General features: G+C 51.8%; 1 protein-coding gene across 3 annotated transcripts in view; it reads right to left on the minus strand.

Moving 5' to 3' along the window:
- Nucleotides 1-277: 277 nt before the first annotated feature.
- FBN3 (fibrillin 3) overlaps nt 278-20,219 on the minus strand; it is an 84,009-nt gene continuing 64,067 nt past the window's right edge. For all 3 annotated transcript variants that reach the window (XM_030807802.1, XM_030807803.1, XM_030807804.1), the window contains 8 exons: nt 18,773-18,898; nt 16,571-16,693; nt 16,203-16,319; nt 10,135-10,263; nt 9,923-10,042; nt 7,924-8,158; nt 6,930-7,080; nt 278-1,126 (listed from right to left, as the gene is read on the minus strand). In XM_030807802.1, coding sequence (XP_030663662.1) covers nt 785-1,126; nt 6,930-7,080; nt 7,924-8,158; nt 9,923-10,042; nt 10,135-10,263; nt 16,203-16,319; nt 16,571-16,693; nt 18,773-18,898 — 1,343 coding nt within the window. In that variant the 3' untranslated portion in view covers nt 278-784. The remainder of the gene's footprint in view (nt 1,127-6,929; nt 7,081-7,923; nt 8,159-9,922; nt 10,043-10,134; nt 10,264-16,202; nt 16,320-16,570; nt 16,694-18,772; nt 18,899-20,219) is intronic.

The raw sequence follows: 20,219 nt of genomic DNA on the forward strand, positions 1-20,219 counted from the left end.
TGGGAGGATTGCTTGAGCCCGGGAAGTGGCGACCACAGGGAGCCATGATCGTGCCACTGCACTCCAACCTAGGCAACAGAGCAAGACCCTGTCTCAGAAAAAATAAAAAAAAATTCGAATAGTGTCTGGTATGTAGTACACGGTCAGGAAGTGTGAGCTGTTATTACCATTCTGGGGAGCCCGCAAGGCCTTCTGCTTCCCCAGGCACAAGATCTGCCTCGCCCAGTCCGAGGGCAGCATCTACTTACTTCAAGAACTTGCTAAGGGGCAGGCAGACTTAACCCAAAATAACTTTATTATCGTCTCCACTTTTGATATAAAAGCATTCTCCAAATGGGGGCAAATGTGGCAAGTCACTGTGGAGTCTGGGCCCCCTGTACACCCTTCTACTCCGAGGAATAAGCCCTGTGCCCACCCCAGTTGCCCATTGCCATGTCCCGCCAACCCCCCTGCCCAGGGCAAGCCACAGTGCAGCACAGAAGTGAAACCCTGAGATTGGCCAGACATGGTGACCACAGGGCCTCTTCCTGACCTTGGCTGTGGGGTGGGGATTGCACATTGCAGCTTCTTGCTGTCTCCAGGAAAGACTGAGTAATTGGGGGCCCCCGGGGCTGGCACAAAGGCCCAGGCAGAGGCCGGGCTCGCCTGAGGTTGTCGTGTAGCATTTCACTCTTCCTGAGTTTCGGGGTTCTATCTGGTCAGCCATCACTTCTGGGGATCAGTCCTTCCCAGTTCCAGAATCCCCCTTCTCTGGACAGCTGGGGCCCACTGAGTCTCCTCCCAACTAAAGCAACTGCAGCTGCACCTTCAGCCTCAAGGCCTGGCCCCGTGGCCCTGGCTGCCCCTCTGGCTGGACACCCCAGGGTCCTGCCATGTGGCTCACCACCTCCAGCCGGTAGGTTCCAGGCCCCGGCCGCCTCCGCCCCAGCTGCAGGGAGCTGAAGCCACGGAGGTGACGCATGCGAAAGAAACCTTGCTCGTTTCCGCGGACAATGATGTAGCGGACCCGGCCCTCCAGACCCTCCAGGGCTGGCCGGAGCTCCAGGATGCGCTCGGCCCGGCCCAGGTGTGAGAGGTTCAGGCCCAAGGTCAGCAGGGCCTCGGAGTCAAGGGTGGCCAGGTTCACCTGGGAAGAAAGGCCAGGTGTGTGGTCAGAGCCCAGGAGAATCGGGTGTGGGTAGGGGGTCCTGGGATTATGGCCAAAGAGGAGATTTTGGCCAGTCTCTAAAGTGAAGGAAAGAGCCATAAAAAGGAACGAAATCATGCCATTTGCAGCACCGTGGATGCAGCTGGAGGTCATTATCCTAAGCTAATTAATGCAGAAACAGAAGACCAAATACAGCATGTTCTCAGTTATAAGTGGGAGCTAAAAATTGCATACCCATGGACATAAAGATGGGAAGAATAGACACTAGGACCACTACAGCAGGCAGAGAGGGAGGGAGAAAGGGGTTGGGAGGCCGAACGTGGTGGCTCACACCTGTAATCCCAGCACTTTGGGAGGCCGAGGCGGGTGGACCACAAGGTCAGGAGTTCGAGACTAGCCTGACCAATATGGTGAAGCCCAGTCTTTCCTAAAAATACAAAAATTAGCTGGGCATGGTGGCGGGCACCTGTAGTCCCAGCTACTTGGGAGGCTGAGGCAGGAGAATCGCTTGAACCCGGGAGGTGGAGGTTGCAGTGAGCTGAGATCATGCTACCGCACTCCAGCCTGGGCGACAGAGGAAGACTGTCTCAAAACAAATAAATAAATAAAAGGAAAACTACCTATTGGGAACTATGTTCACTGTTTGGATGATGGGATCAGCAGAAGCCCAAACCGCCTCATCATGCAATATACCCATCTATTAATAACAAACCTGTACCCTCTGAATCTAAAACAAAAAATAGGCTGGGCACGGGGGCTCATGCCTATAATCCCAGCACTTTGGGAGGCTGTGGCAGGAGGATTGCTTGAGGACGGGATTTCTTTGTTTCTTCCTTTTTTTTTTTTTTTTTTTTTTTTTGAGATGGAGTCTTGCTCTGTCGCCCAGGCTGGAGTGCAGTGACACGATCTTGGCTCACTGCAACCTCTGCCTCCTAGGTTCAAGTGATTCTCCTGCCTCAGCCTCCCAAGTAGCTGGGATTACAGGTGCCTGCCATCATGCCTGGCTGATTTTTGTATTTTCAGTAGAGACAGGGTTTCAGTATGTTGGCCAGGCTGGTCTCAAACTCCTGGCCTCAAGTGATCCACCCACCTTGGCCTCCCAAAGTGCTGGGATTACAGGCGTAAGCCATCGTGCCTGGCCAAGGCCAGGATTTCGAGGCCAGCATGGGCAACATAGTGAGACCTCATTCACCCACAAAAAGTGAAAATATTAGTGCTGGTGTGCACCTGTAGTCCCAGCTACTTAGGAGGCTGATGTGGGAGGTCCCAGGAGTTCGAAGCAGCGTGAGCTGTGATCACACCTCTGCACTCCAGCCTGGGTAACAGACTGAGACCCTGTCTCAAAAAAATATATATGTGTATTAGGCACCTACTGAATTCCTGGCAATGTTTGAGGCACTGGGGATTCAGCAATGAGCAGATAAAAATCCTTCCCCTCAGGGAGTTTACCTTCTAGTAAAGCAAAGCAGATAGTAAACAAATAAATGGAAAATGTAAAAGTGACAAGATGTGCTACGAAAAAACATGAAGTTGGCTGAGGGCCAAGGTGGACAGATCGCTTGAGCCCAGGAGTTCGAGACCAGCCTGAGTAACATGGTGAAACCCTTCTCTACTAAAAATGTAAGAAATTAACCAGGTGTGGTGTTGCACGCCTGTAGTCCCAGCTACTAGGGAGGCTGAAGTGGGAGGATCCCTTGAGCCTGGGAGTTCAAGCTGCAGTGAGCTATGATTGCACTGCTGCATTCTAGCCTGGGTGACAGAGTGAGACCCTGCTCCCCGCAAAAAAGAAAATAAATTGATTTTAAAAATCAATAAATAGGCTGGGCGTGGTGGCTCACTCCTGTAATCCCAGCACTTTGGGAGGCTCAGGCGGGTGGATCACAAGGTCAGGAGATTGAGACCATCCTGGCTAACATGGTGAAACCCTGTCTCTACTAAAAATACAAAAAAACAAAAAAAAAATGAGCCAGGTGTAGTGGCAGGTGCCTGTAGTCCCAGCTACTCCACAGGCTGAGGCAGGAGAATGGCATGAACCCAGGAGGCGGAGCTTGCAGTGAGCGGAGATCGCGCTGCTGCTGCACTCCAGCCTGGGCGACAGAGCAAGACTCCATCTTAAAAAAAAAAAAAAAAAAAAAATCAATAAATAGGGCGGGCACGGTGGCTCATGCCTGTACTCTCAGCACTTTGGGAAGCTTAAGTGGGTGTATCACTTGAGCCCAGGAGTTTGAGACCAGCCTGGGCAACACGGTGAACCCCGTCTCTACAAAAACTACAAAAATTAGCTGGGCGGGCTTGGTGGTGCACGTGCCTGTGGTCTCAGCTACTTGGGGGATTGAGGCGGGAGGATTGCTGGAGCCCAGGAGTTCAAGGCTGCAGTGAGCTATGATTGCGCCACTGCATTCCAGCCTGGGTGACAGAGTGAGACTTTGTCTCAAAAAAAAAAAAAATAAACAAATAAATAAAAAATAAATCAATAAAAAAATAAAGGGGAAGAAAATACTGCTTCCCTTGGCAACTCAAGTCTGGTTCTTCATCCGTAAGGTCAGCTGGATCTGTAGACTCATTGGCATAAGGCTGAGGCTGCTTCTGAGAGAGGCAGGGAGACGGCCACTGTTACACACTACAGACCCCTAGTCTCAGCTGAGGGACCTTGCTCAGACCCCTGCCAGCCTGGGCCAAAGGAATCAAAGATTCGCTCTCAGAGACCCAGCAGCCAGGGATTATTCAGATGACATTGCGACCCAGAGCCCTAAGGTCACTCAGAAGTGTCTTGGGATGGCTGGTGTTAGGAACAAGGGCCTTTCAGCAGAAGCCAGTCCCTAAAAGAATGCCAGAGCTGACAGTGAGAGAAATGGGATGCCAAGCAGGCAGAAAGGAGAGCGTAAAGGACCAGACAGAAGAGCCGCCTGATAGCTTCCGCTGTGCTTCCTGCATCTGGCTCTCTTTGAGAGCCTCCTGTGTGCCAATGACAAACTCTTCTTTATTTAAGCTTCTCTGAAGTGCCTTCCTGGTCTTGGCAGCTGGACAGGGCCCTGAATAAGATAGTGAGCCTCAATGGCAGGCTACCCCAGGGCTGGGTGATGTATCCAATCCCACAGAAGGTCATCTGTGTTTTCTTTGCCTTTGTTTTGGGGAGCACTGTGTTGGTTTGGCCTCATTTACATGCCGACAGAGTGTTTTGCTGTTGCATTCAAGTGAAAGTTATTCCTGTTCCCCAGCCCCTCAGTTCTGGAGATCTGAGGCCTTCTTCCCACGGAATGTTGTTAAGACTTAGGCTCTTACTGACACCTGCTGGCAGTCAGTGGGTATTGCAGGCAAAGGCACAATACAGCCCTATTTTTGAGACAGGGTCTGTCTGTCTGTCACCCAGGCTGGAGTGCGGAGGGTGATCACAGCTCACTGCTGCTTCGAACTCCAGGGTTCAAGCAATCCTCCCGCCTCAGCCTCCGAAGTAGCTGGGACTACAGGCACATGCCACCACAGCTGGCTAATATTTTTACTTTTTGTAGGCAGAGGGGGTCTCACTATGTTACCCAGGCTGGTCTCAAAATCCTGGCCTTGGCCGGGCACGGTGGCTCACACCTGTAAACCCAGCACTCTGGGAGTCTGAGGTGAGCTGATCACTTGAGGCCAGGAGTTTGAGACCAGCCTGGCCAACATGGCGAAACCCCATCTCTACTAAAAATACAAAAATTAGCCCTTTTCCGTCTTGATCTACTTGTGCCCTGGGACCCTGACAACCACTCCACTCACTCTTATTGAGTACCAAGGGGTACCAATACAGTAGTAAATCCTACAGACACAGCTCTACCCTTATGAAGTTTACAGAAAATATCAGTAACTATGGGATAATATATATATCCACAGTTTTTCCTAGCAAGGGGGAAAAAATAACTAGAGGGGGAAAAGGGCCTTTCAGTAATACAAAGTAATACACTCACATTTTATCTAATATAGAAAGCCTCTCAAGCCCAATAACCCTATCCCATGTCTCACTTTGTTTTTCCCCATAGCACTTATCATGTATCATATTTTTCATGTGTTATAAAATATGACATGTTTTACATGTTGATTTCTTGTGCGTCTCCCTTTTAGAATATCAGCCTCACAAGCGCAGGTGTTTTTGTTGTTGTTCGCTGTTGCTCCATTACAGTGCCCAGCAGTGGTATTCAGTAAAATCTGTGGAGTGAAGAAGCTTTGTCCTAAATGTCTGCAGTGGGGGTGAGTTTAGGGTAATGGTTTCCATGCTCAGTGATAATTGTTTGGGAAACAATGTAAAGTGATGGCTTCGGAAGACAGAGGGGCCCAGGATGGCTGGCCATGGATGATAAGGCTGCTTGTAAAGAGAAGTCCACGTGCCATAGCCATGGAATCTCTGAACCACCACGTTCAAGTTCTGTAACTTGGGCATGTGGCCTAACCTCTCCGAGCCTCAGTTCCTCCATCTGTAAAATAGGGATAATAGTGGCATCTAGGCTGGGTGCAGTGGCTCATGCCTGTAATCCCAGCACTTTGGGAGGCCGAGGCGGGTGGATCACCTGAGGTCAGGAGTTCGAGACCAGCCTGATCAACATGGAGAAACCCCATCTCTACTAAAAATACAAAATTAGCTGGGCGTGGTGGTGCACGCCTGTAATCCCAGCTACTTGGGAGGCTGAGGCAGGAGAATCGCCTGAACCTGAGAGGCAGAGATTGCGGTCAGCCGAGATTGCGCCATTGCACTCCAGCCTGGGCAACAAGAGCGAGACTCCGTCTCAAAAAAAAAAAAAAAAAAAAAAAAACTGTGGCATCTACACCTCCCAGGGTTGTCATAAACATTGAGAGGCTGTGAACAGAGAGCACTTGGAGTGATCCTGCATACAGCAGGTGTTTAATACATTTTTGGCTTTCAGATCCCTTGGGTGATGGCTGCAGGACTGACCCGTAGTCAGGGACTCTTCAGTTGAGGGGCAAGCAGCTGGCATCTGTGGCAAAACTGCCCTCTCTGCACACCTTGATGGGGTGGCCCGAGAGGGAAGGAGGGATTGAGCCATAGGCCTGCCCTATGGCTACTGAGTGGTGTGTTGAAGATCCCTGAGATTCCTAGAGACAAGGCAGGTTCAGGAACTCCAGGAGCACCTCGGGCACAAGAGGGGTCAGGGCAGATGCTGAGTGGGTATGTCAGGTTGGGGGCCTGGGGCTCCTAAGGGGAGACTCTGCTGGGATCCCCAGAGAAAAGACTCACCTCCCCAAGGCTCAGACAGGGAAGGGGCTTGGGCTTAACTTGGCCTAAGGGTTTGTGAGAGCAGCCCAGAGGGATGCACAGAAGAGTTGAGATGGGCAGAGCTGTGGTACAGAGGCCACTTAGGGCCCCATTGGAACTAAATCCCAAAGGGGTCCCAAGGGAGGCCTTCACCAACCAGGAGGTGAGGGGGTGACAGATTCCAGGGTGCAGGCAGGGTTGGAGGGGCCCAGGTATTTTCCTGCATCCAAGAACCTTTATAAAAGGGACCCATAGAAAGCATCACATCCCGGCCAGGGTCTGTATGGAAGATGCCTGACTCATCACCAGGAGTGAGGTAGAGTGCTCGGGAGATGTGTCCCCCAGATACCCCCCAAAAAATCCCAGGGCTGAGAAAGCACAAGACGGCCCTAAGCCGGCACCATGACATGGGGAACCTGCTGGGATGTGGAGCCTGGTGCTCCTTCTTGGGGGGCTGACATGACTAAGTCGGGTCCACAGCCTCTTTCCCACACTCACCCGTTCCCTGGCCACCCCTGCCTAGTGCAGCACCCATGTCACCTGGTGGTCCCTGTGGGCACTGCGTCGTGGCCGGTCCCGAGGGGAGAGGCCATTGATCTTGCATTCGTAGCAGGCTTCAGACGAGAGCAGCTCCTCTTTGTCCGGGGTGTCCTGGGGTCCGGGGCTGAAGCCCAGGCTGGAGACACAGTGCCTGGGCCAGGATGGGCAGGGTGGAGGGGTTTCAGAGGCGGGCTGATGGGACCTCCCCAGCCACGCCGCTCCACCCCTAGACTCCATTCTGAGTCATGCCGCAAATGCCCAAGCACACATGTGCCTCTGAGCATGTGCTGATGTGGCTCCGTGTGCACGAGTGCGTGTGCACCACATAAAGATGTGCATGTGTGTCCGTTGGTTCACTTGGGCATAGGTGTGAACACAGGAGTGAGAGGACATGCACAGGCTGGGATGGACGAATGGACATGAGCATACCCAGGGGCATGTGCGTGTGCCAACCTGTGTGTTCACATGGGGAATAACTCATGCAGGCACATGTGTGCTCATAAGAATGTGTGAATCTCCCTGAGTGTGCCCGGGGGTGTGTGTATAGTGTGAGCACTCACAGATGGCTGACGCGTGCTTCCTCACCTGTGCAAACCAGGATGTAGCATTGGTACAGTGCCCCCAGGGATGTGGGCATGCATGAGCCTGAGTGCACACCGGGACACGCGCACACACACACACACACACGTGCATGCTGGGATCTGTAAATGCACGAGGGTGCCCACGCATGCTGGTACGGGTGTGTGGCATGTGGACAACTACATGTTAGTGGTGTGAGGATGTGTGTGAATAGGTACAGGTGCCACTGTACCTCTGCGTGTCCAGGACTCTGTGCATATGTGGGCAAATGCCCACGCATGCACAGGTTGAAGGAGCTCTTCTGGCAAATTCTTGGTATGCACAAAGCCGTGTGTGTGTGTGTGTGTGTGTGTGTGTGTGTGTGCATGGACACTTGCAGGGCATGGAGTCTGCTCGCCCCACTCCAGCCTCTCACCCTCGCCCAGCCCGGAAGTAGCCTTGAGGACAGCCACACAGGAAGCCACCGGGCGTGTTGGCACAGCTGTAGCTACAGGGGCCACGCCGTCCGGCGCACTCATCCACATCCTGGCAGCCCCCGAGGGCCTGATCAAAGTCAAAGCCAGAGGGGCAGACGCAGCGGAAGCCACCAAGAGTGTTGCGACAGGAGGCGCTCCCGCAGGTGGGGGGCGACAGGGCACACTCATTCTCATCTGTGGGAGGAAAGGAGGAGGAGAGGGAGGATGCAGAGGTGGGGCATTGCAGCCTTCACACCCCCAGAGCCCTCCACCTGGAATGTTCTATGTTCAGAGCCCAAGTCCAATGTCAAAATCTCCAGCAAGCTGGCAGTGAGCCCTGAGACTAGATCGGCCCCATAGCCCCGCTGCCCCAAACCCTGTGGTTCTCCTTCACAGCATCTCTCAACACTTCCCCTAAACCCCAAAGTGTGGGATGATCTAGAACAAGCTTTCTCACCCTCAGCGCTATTGACACTTGGGGCCAGATCATTCTCTAGGGAGGAGCCCTCCTTGCACTGCGGGACGTTGAGCAGCATCCTGGCCTCCACCCGCTTGACACCAGGAAAACCCATCTGCCTCCAGTTGTCTGTTTAGAGTCTCACTCTGTTGCCCAGGCTGGAGTGCAGTAGTGCAACCATAGTGCACTGCAGCCTTGACCTCCTGGGCTCGAAGGATCCTCCTGCCTCAGCCTCCCGAGTAGCTGGGACTACAGGTGTGCACAAACATACCTGGCTAATCTTTTAACTTTTTGTAGAGATGGGGGTCTTGCTATGTTGCCTAGGCTGGTCTTGAACTCCTGGCCTCAAATGATCCTCCTACCTCAGTATCCCACAAGAGTGAACTACCATGGTGGATCCCCATTGTGATGATCAAAAATGTCTCGCAGACACTTCAAAATGTACTATGGGGGTAAAATGGTCCTCTGTTGAGAACCTAGTTAGGGGTCTAATTAATCCCTGTTTCCTTTGCTGGACTGAAAAACTCAAGGCAGAAATGGTTTTTCAGCTTACTTCTGCATCTGAGCTCAGGGCCTAGTGAAAGGCAGGTCCTTGGCAAACAGTTGGGGAAAGAATGAATGAGTCAGTACAGGGAGGAGGAGACAAGTTGAGGAAGAGTTCCAGCAAAGGCCGATGGTCTGTGGGATCCCCAAGATCCCCAGGGGACAAGCACCTTGCCTGGAGCGCGGGGTCGTGTGGTGTGGGAAGCCCAAGAAGAACTTAGCTAAAGACCCGCCATGAGAGGCAAAAGGAGGGGGCAGAGAAGGCAGTGCCTGTGAGGCAGTGGGAGAGCAGGGAGAGCCACATCACAAAGGCCACAGGAGAGAGTGTCCAGGAGCCTGAAGGGGCAGACTGTGGTGCCCAAAGCAGTGGAGATAGAGGATGGAGGCTGAGGAGAGGTCTCAGGAGAGAGCAAGTGGGCCCGAAAATGGTAGAGGATGAAAGCTGCACTGTAGTGGAGGAATGAAAAGAGCAGTGAAAGAGGCTGCTAGGAGGTCCTAGAGCAGCCAGAAGATGGGGAAAGGTTGGGGGGCAGAAGGCTAGCCCCCCAAATGGAGGGCCTCTGCAACAGCTATGGCAATGATATAGCATGCACACCTCCATGGCCCCCTGCAGCATCCATAACAAACATCAGTAATCGCACTCGTGGCAGACATCACTAATCAATCACAGCACTCTTTCCCTGTGATCACAAAATTGCAGACTTCAGGTCTCAGAATCTTTCTCAACTGACTCCTCCAGGCCACCATGCCCTAAGGAATGAACTCAGACACTTTTCCATGCTTATTCTGCTGCACCTTGACTCCCCAGCAGTGGAGAACTCACTACCTTCTGGGCTGGCCTGTTCAATCTTTAGATAATTGTGCTTGTCACAACATCTTGCAGGGTGGTGTCTGTTAGTCGCCTGCTCTGAGCAGATTCTGTTGGAGGGCCCAGCTTCTTCCCAGCCCTTTCCACTCACCCACACACTGGGCCCACTGGGAGTGCTGGGTGAAACCCTGGGGGCAGCTGCAGCGGTAGCCCCCTAGCTGGTTCTGACAGCCGTGCTGGCAGCGGTGGGGCCCATCACATTCATTCACATCTGAGACATAGAGAGAGGGAAAGAGGGTTTACCAGACGGTTCTTAGGACCAACACCCCCAAACACTAGACCCTAGCCAAAGCTGGGCTGTACCTTCACAGCCATGGCCTGAGCTGTCCAGGGTGAAGCCTTGGTGGCATTCACAGCGGAAGCTGCCCGGGGTGTTGTGGCAGTGCCCGTGGGCACCACATGGGCCAGGCTGGGCTGAGCACTCATCATTGTCTGCAGAGGAGAGAGATCGGGCAGGGTTGCCTGCTGGTTAAGGAACTCATGTCAGGTGACACAATGCCAGTCCCACCACTGTGTGACATCAGGCAAGTTGCTCACCCTCTCTGTGCCTGTTTCCCACTCTGTAAAATGAGATCTGTAACAGTTCCCGACTCACAGAATAGGCACCAGTGTTTGACATCCTGCACATAAAGAATCTCATCTCCACCGCCTCGAAGCTGTGTGTCCTTGGGCAACTTACCTACCCTCTCTGTGCCTCGATGTCCTCAGCAGGAACATGGACATGATAATGTCTACCTCATTGCATTTTTGTGTGTGTGAGAGAGAGAATTAAATTAACCTAATCATGTAAAAGGCTTAGGGCAGTGCCCGGTAAAAGAGTAAAAGATAAACAAAGCCTCTTTTCCTTCTCCCATGGAAAAATGACATTGGGTTGCCTGTTAAGTTTTGTTCTCATGGAAACCTGACAATAGTGTGAGGTCAGCCGGTGCCATGGATTGAATGTTTGTGTCTCTCCAAAATCCTATGTTGAAGCCCTAACCCCCAGTGGGCTGGTATTTGGAGATTAGGTCTTTGGGAAGTGATCAGGGTTAGATAAGGTCATGAGGGTAAGGCTTTTATGATGAGAATAGTGCCCTTATAAGAAGGGACACCAGAAAGCTTGCTCTGTCTCCGCCAAGTGAGGACACAGCAAGAAGGCAGCTGTCTGCAAACCAAGAAGAGAGCCCTCACAGAACCAGCCATGCTGCCACCTTGATCTTGAACTGCCCAGCTTCCTGAACTGAAAAAAAATAAATCTCTGTAGTTTAAGCCACCCAGTGTATGGGTTGTCCATGTGTACGTGTGTGTGTGTGTATGTGTGTGTGTGTGTGTAAGCTATTATTTTAAACTGAATAGTCTGTGAACATCTTTCTATGTCTTTAAATATTCCTACTACTCTTGGGGGCTGGGTACAGTGGCTCATGCCTGTAATCCCAGTGCTTTGGGAGGCCTAGGGAACGGATCACCTGAAGTCAGGAGTTCGAGACCAGCCTGACCAAAGTGGTGAAGCCCCATCTCTACTAAAAATACAAAACAATTTAGCCAGGTGTGGTGGTACACGCCTGTAGTCCCAGCTACTCGGGAGGCTGAGGCAGGAGAATTGCTTGAACCCGGGAGGCAGAGGTTGCGATGAGCCAAGATTGTGCCATTGCACTCCAGGCTGGGTGACTGACAGAGTGAGATTCCATCTTTAAAAAAAAAAATGTATATATATATATACACACACACACACACATATTTTTTTTTTCTTACTATTCTTATTTGCATAATTTTAAATGGCCACCACATCTTCACTTGGTGTGGATTTGCTCTGCTTCATTTAACCAACTGTTAATTTTGTTTTTTTTAGATAGGATCTCATTCTGTCTCCTGGGCTGGAGTTAAGTGGCACAATCTCAGCTCACTGCAACCTCCGCCTCCTGGGCTCAGGTGAGCCTCCCACCTCAGCCTCCTGGATAGCTGGGACTACAGGTGCACAAGACCATGCCTGGCTAATTTTTGTATTTTTAGTGGAGACTACGTTGTCCACTATGTTGCCCAGGCTGGTCTCAAACTCCTGGGCACAAGAGATCCTCCCACCTCAGCCTCCCAAAGTGCTGGGATTACAGGTGCAAACCACTGTGCCCGGCCCAGTTTTTGGATTTGAATTTGCTAAATCCCACACTTGCCGTCTATGGTATTTTGTTATGGCAGCCTGAGCTGACTAAAATGGCCAGGTTGCTACGATGGTAGGAGGGCATTGTGACAATGGCCAGAGAGCACTGCTACAACAGGAGGAGCCCATGGCTGGTATATTGCATTTGAACTGGGATTTTGGGGAATGAACAACAAATTCCTGGTGGAAAATCCTGCTTTTGGCTTCCTTGAGTACAGAGATTCTTGACACTAAGCATATATCTATGGAGATATAGAGTCTTTCTCGGGGTCGGGCATAGTGGCTCATGCCTGTAATCCCAGCACTTTGGGAGGCCGAGGCGGGCGGATCACCTGAGGCTGGGAGTTCAAGACCAGCCTGGCCAACATAGTGAAACCCCATCTCTACTAAAAATACAAAAATTAGCTGGATGTGGTGCTGCATGCCTGTAATCCCAGCTACTCGGGAGGCTGAGGTGGGAGAATCGTTTGAACCCAGGAGGCAGAGGTTGCAGTGAGCCGCGATCACGCCACTGCACTCCAGCCTGGGTGACAGAGTGAGACTCTGTCTCAAAAAACAAAAACAAACAAACAAAAAGTGAATATCTCTTGGGAACAACAGACATGGGAACATGCAGCTTCTAAGTAGGAGTGGCCCCTGCAGCTGCCTGAGCTGTCACTTGAGGGGCCACAGAGAATAGCTCTAGACTCTGGCCAGAAAGAAATGTCTAGCACAGCCAGGCACTGTGGCTCACGCCTGCAATCCCAGCACTTTGGAAGGCCGAAGTGGGCAGATTGCTTGAGCCCAGGAGTTTAAGACCAGCCTGGGCAACATGGCAAAACCCTGTCTCTACAAAAAATACAAAAATTAGCCAGACGTGGTGGCACACACCTGTAGTCCTAGCTACTTGGGAGGCTGAGGCAGGGGGATCACTTGAACCAGGGAGGTGAGATTGCAGTGAGCTGAGATTGCACCATTGCAGTCTCCAGCCTGGGCAACAGAGCAAGACTCCATCTCAAAAATTAAAAACAGAAATGTCTGCCACCACCCACAATTTCTTTCCCTTACATCTAGCAAAGCAAACCAAGTGTCAGGCTGGCTTACTGTGGCCATGTGAGTTTGCTCTTCTATTAATAGTTTGGTCATCAGCAAATAGGAACACCCTTGAGACAAAATCCAAGCCACTGTCTGTTGTATCAATAAAGTTTTATTGGCACACAGACACGTTCTTTCATTTACGTATCTCTCCGGCTGCTTTGATGCTAGCATGGCAGTGTCCAATCATGGTGACAGAGACCATCTCAACTACAAAGCTGAGGCCGGGCGCGGTGGCTCACGCTTGTAATCCCAGCACTTTGGGAGGCCGAGGCGGGCGGATCACGAGGTCAGGAGATCGAGACCAGGGTGAAACCCCATCTCTACTAAAAATACAAAAAATTAGCCGGGTGTGGTGGCGGGCACCTGTAGTCCCAGCTACTCGGAGAGGCTGAGGCAGGAGAATGGCGTGAACCCGGGAGGTGGAGCTTGCAGTGAGCTGAGATTGCGCCACTGCACTCCAGCCTGGGCGACAGAGCGAGACTCCGTCTCAAAAAAAAAAAAAAAAAAAAACTACAAAGCTGAAAATATTTACTCCTCTTGAGCCCTTTGCAGAAAAAGTTTGTTGACTTTTGATCAAGTTGAGCCTCACACCACCACCTGCCTAGCTGAGAATTTAAACTCGTTTCTAGTGAGAAAAGCAGTCACGTGTGAGCTTGCTTCAAGGAGGGTACCCATGTGATGCACGGCCCTGGTCCATGCAGCTGCTCACACAGCCAGTGAAAACCTTACTTTTTTTTTTTTTTTTTAATAGAGATGGGGTCTCACTATGTTGCCCAGGCTGGTCTCAAACTCCTGAGCTGAAGCAATCCTCCTGCCTCAGTCTCCCAAAATGCTGGGATTACAGGTGCGAGCCATTATGCCCAGCCACAAACTTTAATGTTGCAGAAAAAGAGAAATGCCTCTTGTTTTGAGAGTCTTTGTTCAAATGTTCTCTTTCTTTTTTTTTTTTTTTTGAGAAAGAGTCTTGCTCTGTCCTCTAGGCTGGACTGCAGTGGTATGAACACTGCTCACTGCAGCCTCAGCCTCTTGGGTTCAAGAGATCCTCCCCCCTCAGCCTCCTAAGTAGCTAAGACTACAGGCAGGTGTCACCACCTCTAGCTAATTTTGAAATTTTTGTAGAGATGGAGTCTTGCCATGTTGCCTGGGCTGGTCTTGAACTCCTGCCCCTAAGCTATCCTCCCAAAGTGCTGGGATTACAGGCATGAGCCACAATGCCCAGCCAAATGTTCTCTTTTGGTGACACTTCACCTGATCCCTCTCTTAAAACTGAAGCCCTCTCAGGAGGCTGAGGTGGGAGGATCACTTGACACCAGGAGTTTGAGGCTTCAGTATGCTATGATCACATTTGTGAATAGCCACTTACTCCAGCCCGGGCAACAGAGTCATTAAGAGACTCCATCTCTAAGAAACAAAAAACAAAAACAAAAAACCCAGATGTGGTGAGCCTGTAGTCCCAAGTACTAGGGAAGCTGAAGTGGGAGAATTGCTTGAGCCCAGGAATTTGAGGTTTCAGTAAGCTGTGATCACATTGCTGTATTCCAGCCTGGGTGATGGAGCAAGACTCCATCTCTAAAACAAACAAACAAACAAACAGACAAACAGACAACATAACCAAAAACCACCACCACCAAACCTCTCCCCACCCTCCAAAACAACCCTGTGGCCCTCTCCTTCTTTGCTGAACTCCTGCTTTTACTTTTTCTTTCTTTCATGACACACATCACCTTTGAACACACTATTCTGTTAATTTTTTGTTTGTTTGTTTTCGAGACAGAGTCTTGCTGTGTACCCCAGGCTGGAGTGCAGTGGCACGATCTTGGCTCACTGCAACCTCCACCTCCCAGGTTCAAGTGATTCTCTTGCCTCAGCCTCCCAAGTAGTTGGGATTACAGGCGCCACCACCACATCCTGCTAATTTTTGTATTTTTAGTAGAAACGGGGTTTTGTCATGTTGGCCAGCCTGGTCTCGAATTACTGGCCTCAAGTGATCTGCCAGCCTCAGCCTCCCAAAGTTATGGGATTCCAGGCATGAGCTACCACACCCAGCCACACCATTCTGTTAATTTCTTGTTATGTCTGCTTCTAGTCTGATTCTGTGCTAGAAGGAAAGTTCCATGATGGAAGAGCCCTGCCTTTTATGTTTGTTGCTGTACCCCCAGGGTCTATAACAGGGCCTGACAAACCATTTCTGTTTCTGTAACAGGCTCTGTCCCAAGACTCTTCTCTGCCAATATAGTGCAAAAGCAGCCACAGGTGATTGTAAGCAAGTGGGCTTGGCTGTGTGTCAATAAAACTTTATTAACAAAAGCAAGCAGGGGGCCGGGCTTGGCTGGCAGACTGGAGTTTGCCACCCTTTGGTCTGAAGCACTGCCTGGTACACAGTAGGTGCTGTCTGGGCAGATTAGTGGGAGCACGAATGGGGCCACCCTTGACTAGGCTCTGCCTTTGGGGAAGATTGGGTTCCCTGGGGGCCACAAGACACTAAGAAACAATGATGGTAGCAGATGCTCTTGTGGCTTTAGCTGTTGAACTGATTTCCTCTTGGGACTATGTGAGACCTGGGATTTCAGGAGCGCTCTGGGGAGGCTCTGGGAGGGAGACCCAGCAGGGGCTTGTCTGGGGGAAGGCAAGATGCCATAAGCCAAGGCCAGAGGGCCTCTCTCCTCCCAAAGGAGAGGAAGGAGGTTCTAGATGCCTCCAGGAAGCGAGCACTGAGGAAGTAATGACTTTGTTCTGATCACCCCCATGTCCCCAATGTCCAGTACACACTGGGTGCTTGATACTTTTTTTTTTTGAGACAGAGTTTCGCTCCTGTTGCCCAGGTTGGAGTGCAGTGGCGTGATCTCAGCTCACTGCAACCTCTGCCTCCCGAGTTCAAGCGATTCTCCTGCCTCAGCCTCTCGAGTTACTGGGATTACAGGCACCTGCCACCATGCCAGGCTAATCTTTTTGTATTTTTAGTAGAGACCGGTTTTCACCATGTTGGCCAGGCTGGTCTTGAACGCCTGATCTCAGATGATCCACCCTCTTCAGCTTTCCAAAGTGCTGGGATTACAGGTGTGAGCCATTGCGCCCGGCCAACTTGATGTTTCTTTGGTGAGCAAAATAACTAATGCTGGGGTCGTGCATCACCTCCCGGTGAGGGGCAAGGGTCACTCACCGAAGCAGGCCTGGTGGCGCTGGGTGAAGCCGGGCGGACAGCGGCAGGTGAAGGCGCCCACAGTGTTGACACAGAGGAACTGACAGTTGTGCTGCCGGGAGGTGCATTCGTCCAGGTCTGCAGCACGGATGGTCCAGCAGGCTCAGGGCAGGGCCCAGTGGGGGGGTTAGGAGCTTCCCAGGGGCTGCCCTTGCCACCTCCAGGCAGAGGGGTGACAAGAGAAAGACCCCGGAGATGGTGCTTGACTCCATGCAGATGGGAGGGGGTGAGATTGCAGGGGACATGTCTTGGGCATCCCTTTGGGGACAGGAGCAGGGCCCTAGACTGCATGCAGTGGTGGGAGTGAGGGAGAGTTGAAAGGACATCACCTTTGCAGGTCCTGCCATCCTCCTCCAGCAGGTAGCCTCGGGGACAGCTGCACAGGAAACTGCCCTTCGTGTTTTTGCAGAGGAAGGTACACGGCTTGGGGACCTGGCTGCACTCATCCACATCTAGGGAAGGACAGTGTGGTGTGGTGGGGCGGGGTTAGACAGACATTCCCTGGGGGAGTTCAGGGACTGAGGTCTCCACCCAGACCCCGACCATCTAAAATCTGTGGACTTACACAGGAATTAACACTTTTTTCTGCAAAAAGCCAGATGGGAAATACATTTGGTTTTGCAGGCCACACCATCTCAGACACAACTACTCCATGTGGCCTTTGTACCAGCAAAGCAGCCATTGAGGGTAAGCAGACAAATGTGCATGGCTGTGTGCTAATAAAACTTTATTGACAAGAACAAATGGAGGGCCAGACTTGACCCTCGGGCTGGAGTTTGCCTCCCACTGACTTAGATGTACACTTGCTACAAAACGTAACTGAAAAATCTCAGGATGTGCAAAATAAAAGGAAGAAATAACAGCAGGAAAGTGGCCCAAACAGGGTGGGGGTGGGAGAAGGAAAGGACTCTCCCTCCCTCCCTCCCTCCCTCCCTTCCTTCCTTCCTTCTTTCCTTCCTTCCTTCCTTCCTTCCCTTTCTCTCTTTCTTTCTTGAGACAGAGTCTCGTTTCATCACCCAGGCTGGAATGCAATGGCGCAATCTCAGCTCACTGCACCCTCCGCCTCCCAGGTTCAAACGATGCTCCTGCCTCAGCCTCCCAAGCAGCTGGGATTATAGGCACATACCACCACACCTGGCTAATTTTTTTTTCTTTTTTCTTTTTTTCTTTTTTTAGTAGAGACGGTTTCACAATGTTGGCCAGGCTGGTCTCAAACTCCTGGCCTCAAGTGATCCTTCTGCCTCAGCCTCCCAAAGTGTGCTGGGATTACAGGTGTGAGCCACCTCACTTGGCTGGCCTGCCTTTCTTTCTTCTTTCTTTCTTTCTTTCTTTCTTTCTTTCTTTCTTTCTTTCTTTCTTTCCTTTCTTTCTTTCTTTCCTTTCTTTCTTTCTTCTCTTTTTTCTTTCTCCCCTTTCTCTTTCTTTGTTTCTTTGTCTCTCTCTCTCTCCCTCCCTCCCCTCCCTCCCTCCCTTCCTTCCTTCCTTCTCTTTCTTTCTCTCTTTCTTGACAGAGTCTCACTCTGTTGTCCAGACTAAACTGCAGTGGCATGATCTCAGCTCACTACAACCTCCACTTCCCGGGTTCAAACGATTCTCCTGTCTCAGCCTCCCGCGTAGCTGGGATTATAGGCGTGCACCAGCACGTGCAGCAAATTTTTGTATTTTTAGCAGAGATGGGGTTTCACCATCTTGGCCAGGCTGGTCTTGAAATCCTGGCTTTGGCCGGGCGCAGTGGCTCACGCTTGTAATCCCAGCACTTTGGGAGGCCGAGGCGGGCGGATCACGAGGTCAGGAGATCGAGACCACGGTGAAACCCCGTCTCTACTAAAAATATAAAAAATTAGCCGGGCGTGGTGGCGGGCGCCTGTAGTCCCAGCTACGCGGAGAGGCTGAGGCAGGAGAATGGCGTGAACCTGGGAGGCGGAGCTTGCAGTGAGCCGAGATTGCGCCACTGCACTCCAGCCCGGACGACAGAGCGAGACTCTGTCTCAAAAAAAAAAAAGAAATCCTGGCTTCCAATGATGTGCCCACCTTGGCCTCCCAAAGTGCTGGCATTACAAGCATGAGCTACTATGCCTGGCCTGTTTTTTTTTCTTTCTTTTCTTTTCTTTTTCATTTTTTAAGAGACAGGGTCTCACTCTGTCACCCAGGCTGGACTGCAGTGGCACAATCATAGCTCACTGCAGCCTCAGACTCCTGAGCTCAAGCAGCCTCCCAAGTAGCTGGGGCTACAGACGCATGTGAGACTACAGGCCACCATTCCTGGCTAATGTTTTTTAGCGATGGGGTCTTGCTATGTTGCTATGGAACTCCTGGTCTCAAGTGATCCTCCCACCTCGACCTCCCAAAATACTTGGATTACAGTAGCGAGCCATCGCACCTGGCCCTCAGTTGTCTGTATGGTTCGGGCACCACTTTGTAAACGAAAGCCTAACATTGCAAACTGGAAAGTCTCAGGGAAGTTGTGCTCAGGGCTGTGCAGGAGGTGGCCGGGCTGGGCCAAGGGTGCAAGTGCAGAGGGCTGGGCTCACCCAGGCAGGTAGTAGCAGTAGCATCCGGTGTGTACCCGGCCTGACAGTGGCAGCGGAAGGAGCCGAGGCTGTTGATGCACTCCCCATGAGCACACAGGTGAGCAAGCATGCGGCATTCATCTACATCTGGGAAAAAGCAGGGTGCAAATGGGGATAGCTGGCTGCCTCAGGCCACTGAGGCATGTCTGCTTCTCTCTGCCCAGCAGCCGTCTCCTTGGAGGAAAGTCCAGCCTCCCTTCCACACCGGCCACTGCACCCCAGCCCACGTGGACCCCATCTTCAGGCTGCGGATGACACCTGAGACCGCAGGACACGCCCATGAAGCTTCCAGGGAGGGGGACACACACCCACCCCTCCCCAGCCTCAACAGTGACACCTCCTCAGTGCACCAACATGCACAACAGAGACACACAGTGCATACAACATGACACACCAGCCACACACCCGGATGCTCCTGCAGAAACACGGGAACACACACCCACACTCAGGGACTCCCGAGTCTCCCCCTAGCCACACCCCCAAAAAGCCATTTCCTCCCCAGTCCTATTTTTTTTTTTTGAGACGGAGTCTCGCTCTGTCGCCGAGGCTGGAGTGCAGTGGCGCAATCTTGGCTCACTGCAAGCTCCGCCTCCTGGGTTCATGCCATTCTCCTGCCTCAGCCTCTCTGAGTAGCTGGGACTACAGGCGCCCGCCACCACGCCCGGCTAATTTTTTGTATTTTTAATAGAGACAGGGTTTCATCGTGTTAGTCAGGATGGTCTCAATCTCCTGACCTTGTGATCTGCCTGCCTCAGCCTCCCAAAGTCCTGGGATTACAGGCGTGAGCCACCGTGCCCGGCCCTCCCCAGTCCTATTGATGTCACTGCTGGTCACATGGATAACCCATCTCACTCTCAGTGACACACTCAATGAGACACGCTGATGTCCTTATGCTCGCTCACACGCAGACACTCACATACCTGCCCTTGTACACTCACCCAAGTCCACAACACACAGGCCGCTGGCTCCCTCTCACTGCCTTCTACTTCACAGATGAACACGGTGTATCCTTCTCACCCAGCTGACACACACAGACACACACCAGCTCCTACGAAGTCTGGAACGAACTCTCACTCACAAAGAACACACACTGGGCCGGGCGCGGTGGCTCATGCCTGTAATCCCAGCATTTTGGGAGGCTGAGGTGGATGGATCACTTGGTCCAAGGAGTTCGAGATCAGCCTGGCCAGCACGGCAAAACCTCATCTTTACTGGCCATGGGAGAGCCAGCCTCTCCCACAGCCCCAAAGGGGTCCTTTGAGTCTGTGAAGTCCCTCTTGCTTTTTATTTTTATTTATTTATTTTTTTGAGACAGAGTTTCTCTCTGTTGCCCAGGCTGCAGTGCAATGGCGTGATCTCGTCTCACTGCAATCTCTGCCTCCCGGATTGAAGGGATTCTCCTGCCTCA

Source organism: Nomascus leucogenys, unplaced genomic scaffold (assembly GCF_006542625.1).
Source record: "Nomascus leucogenys isolate Asia unplaced genomic scaffold, Asia_NLE_v1 Super-Scaffold_241, whole genome shotgun sequence".
In the NCBI taxonomy this organism is placed as follows: Eukaryota; Metazoa; Chordata; class Mammalia; order Primates; family Hylobatidae; genus Nomascus; species Nomascus leucogenys.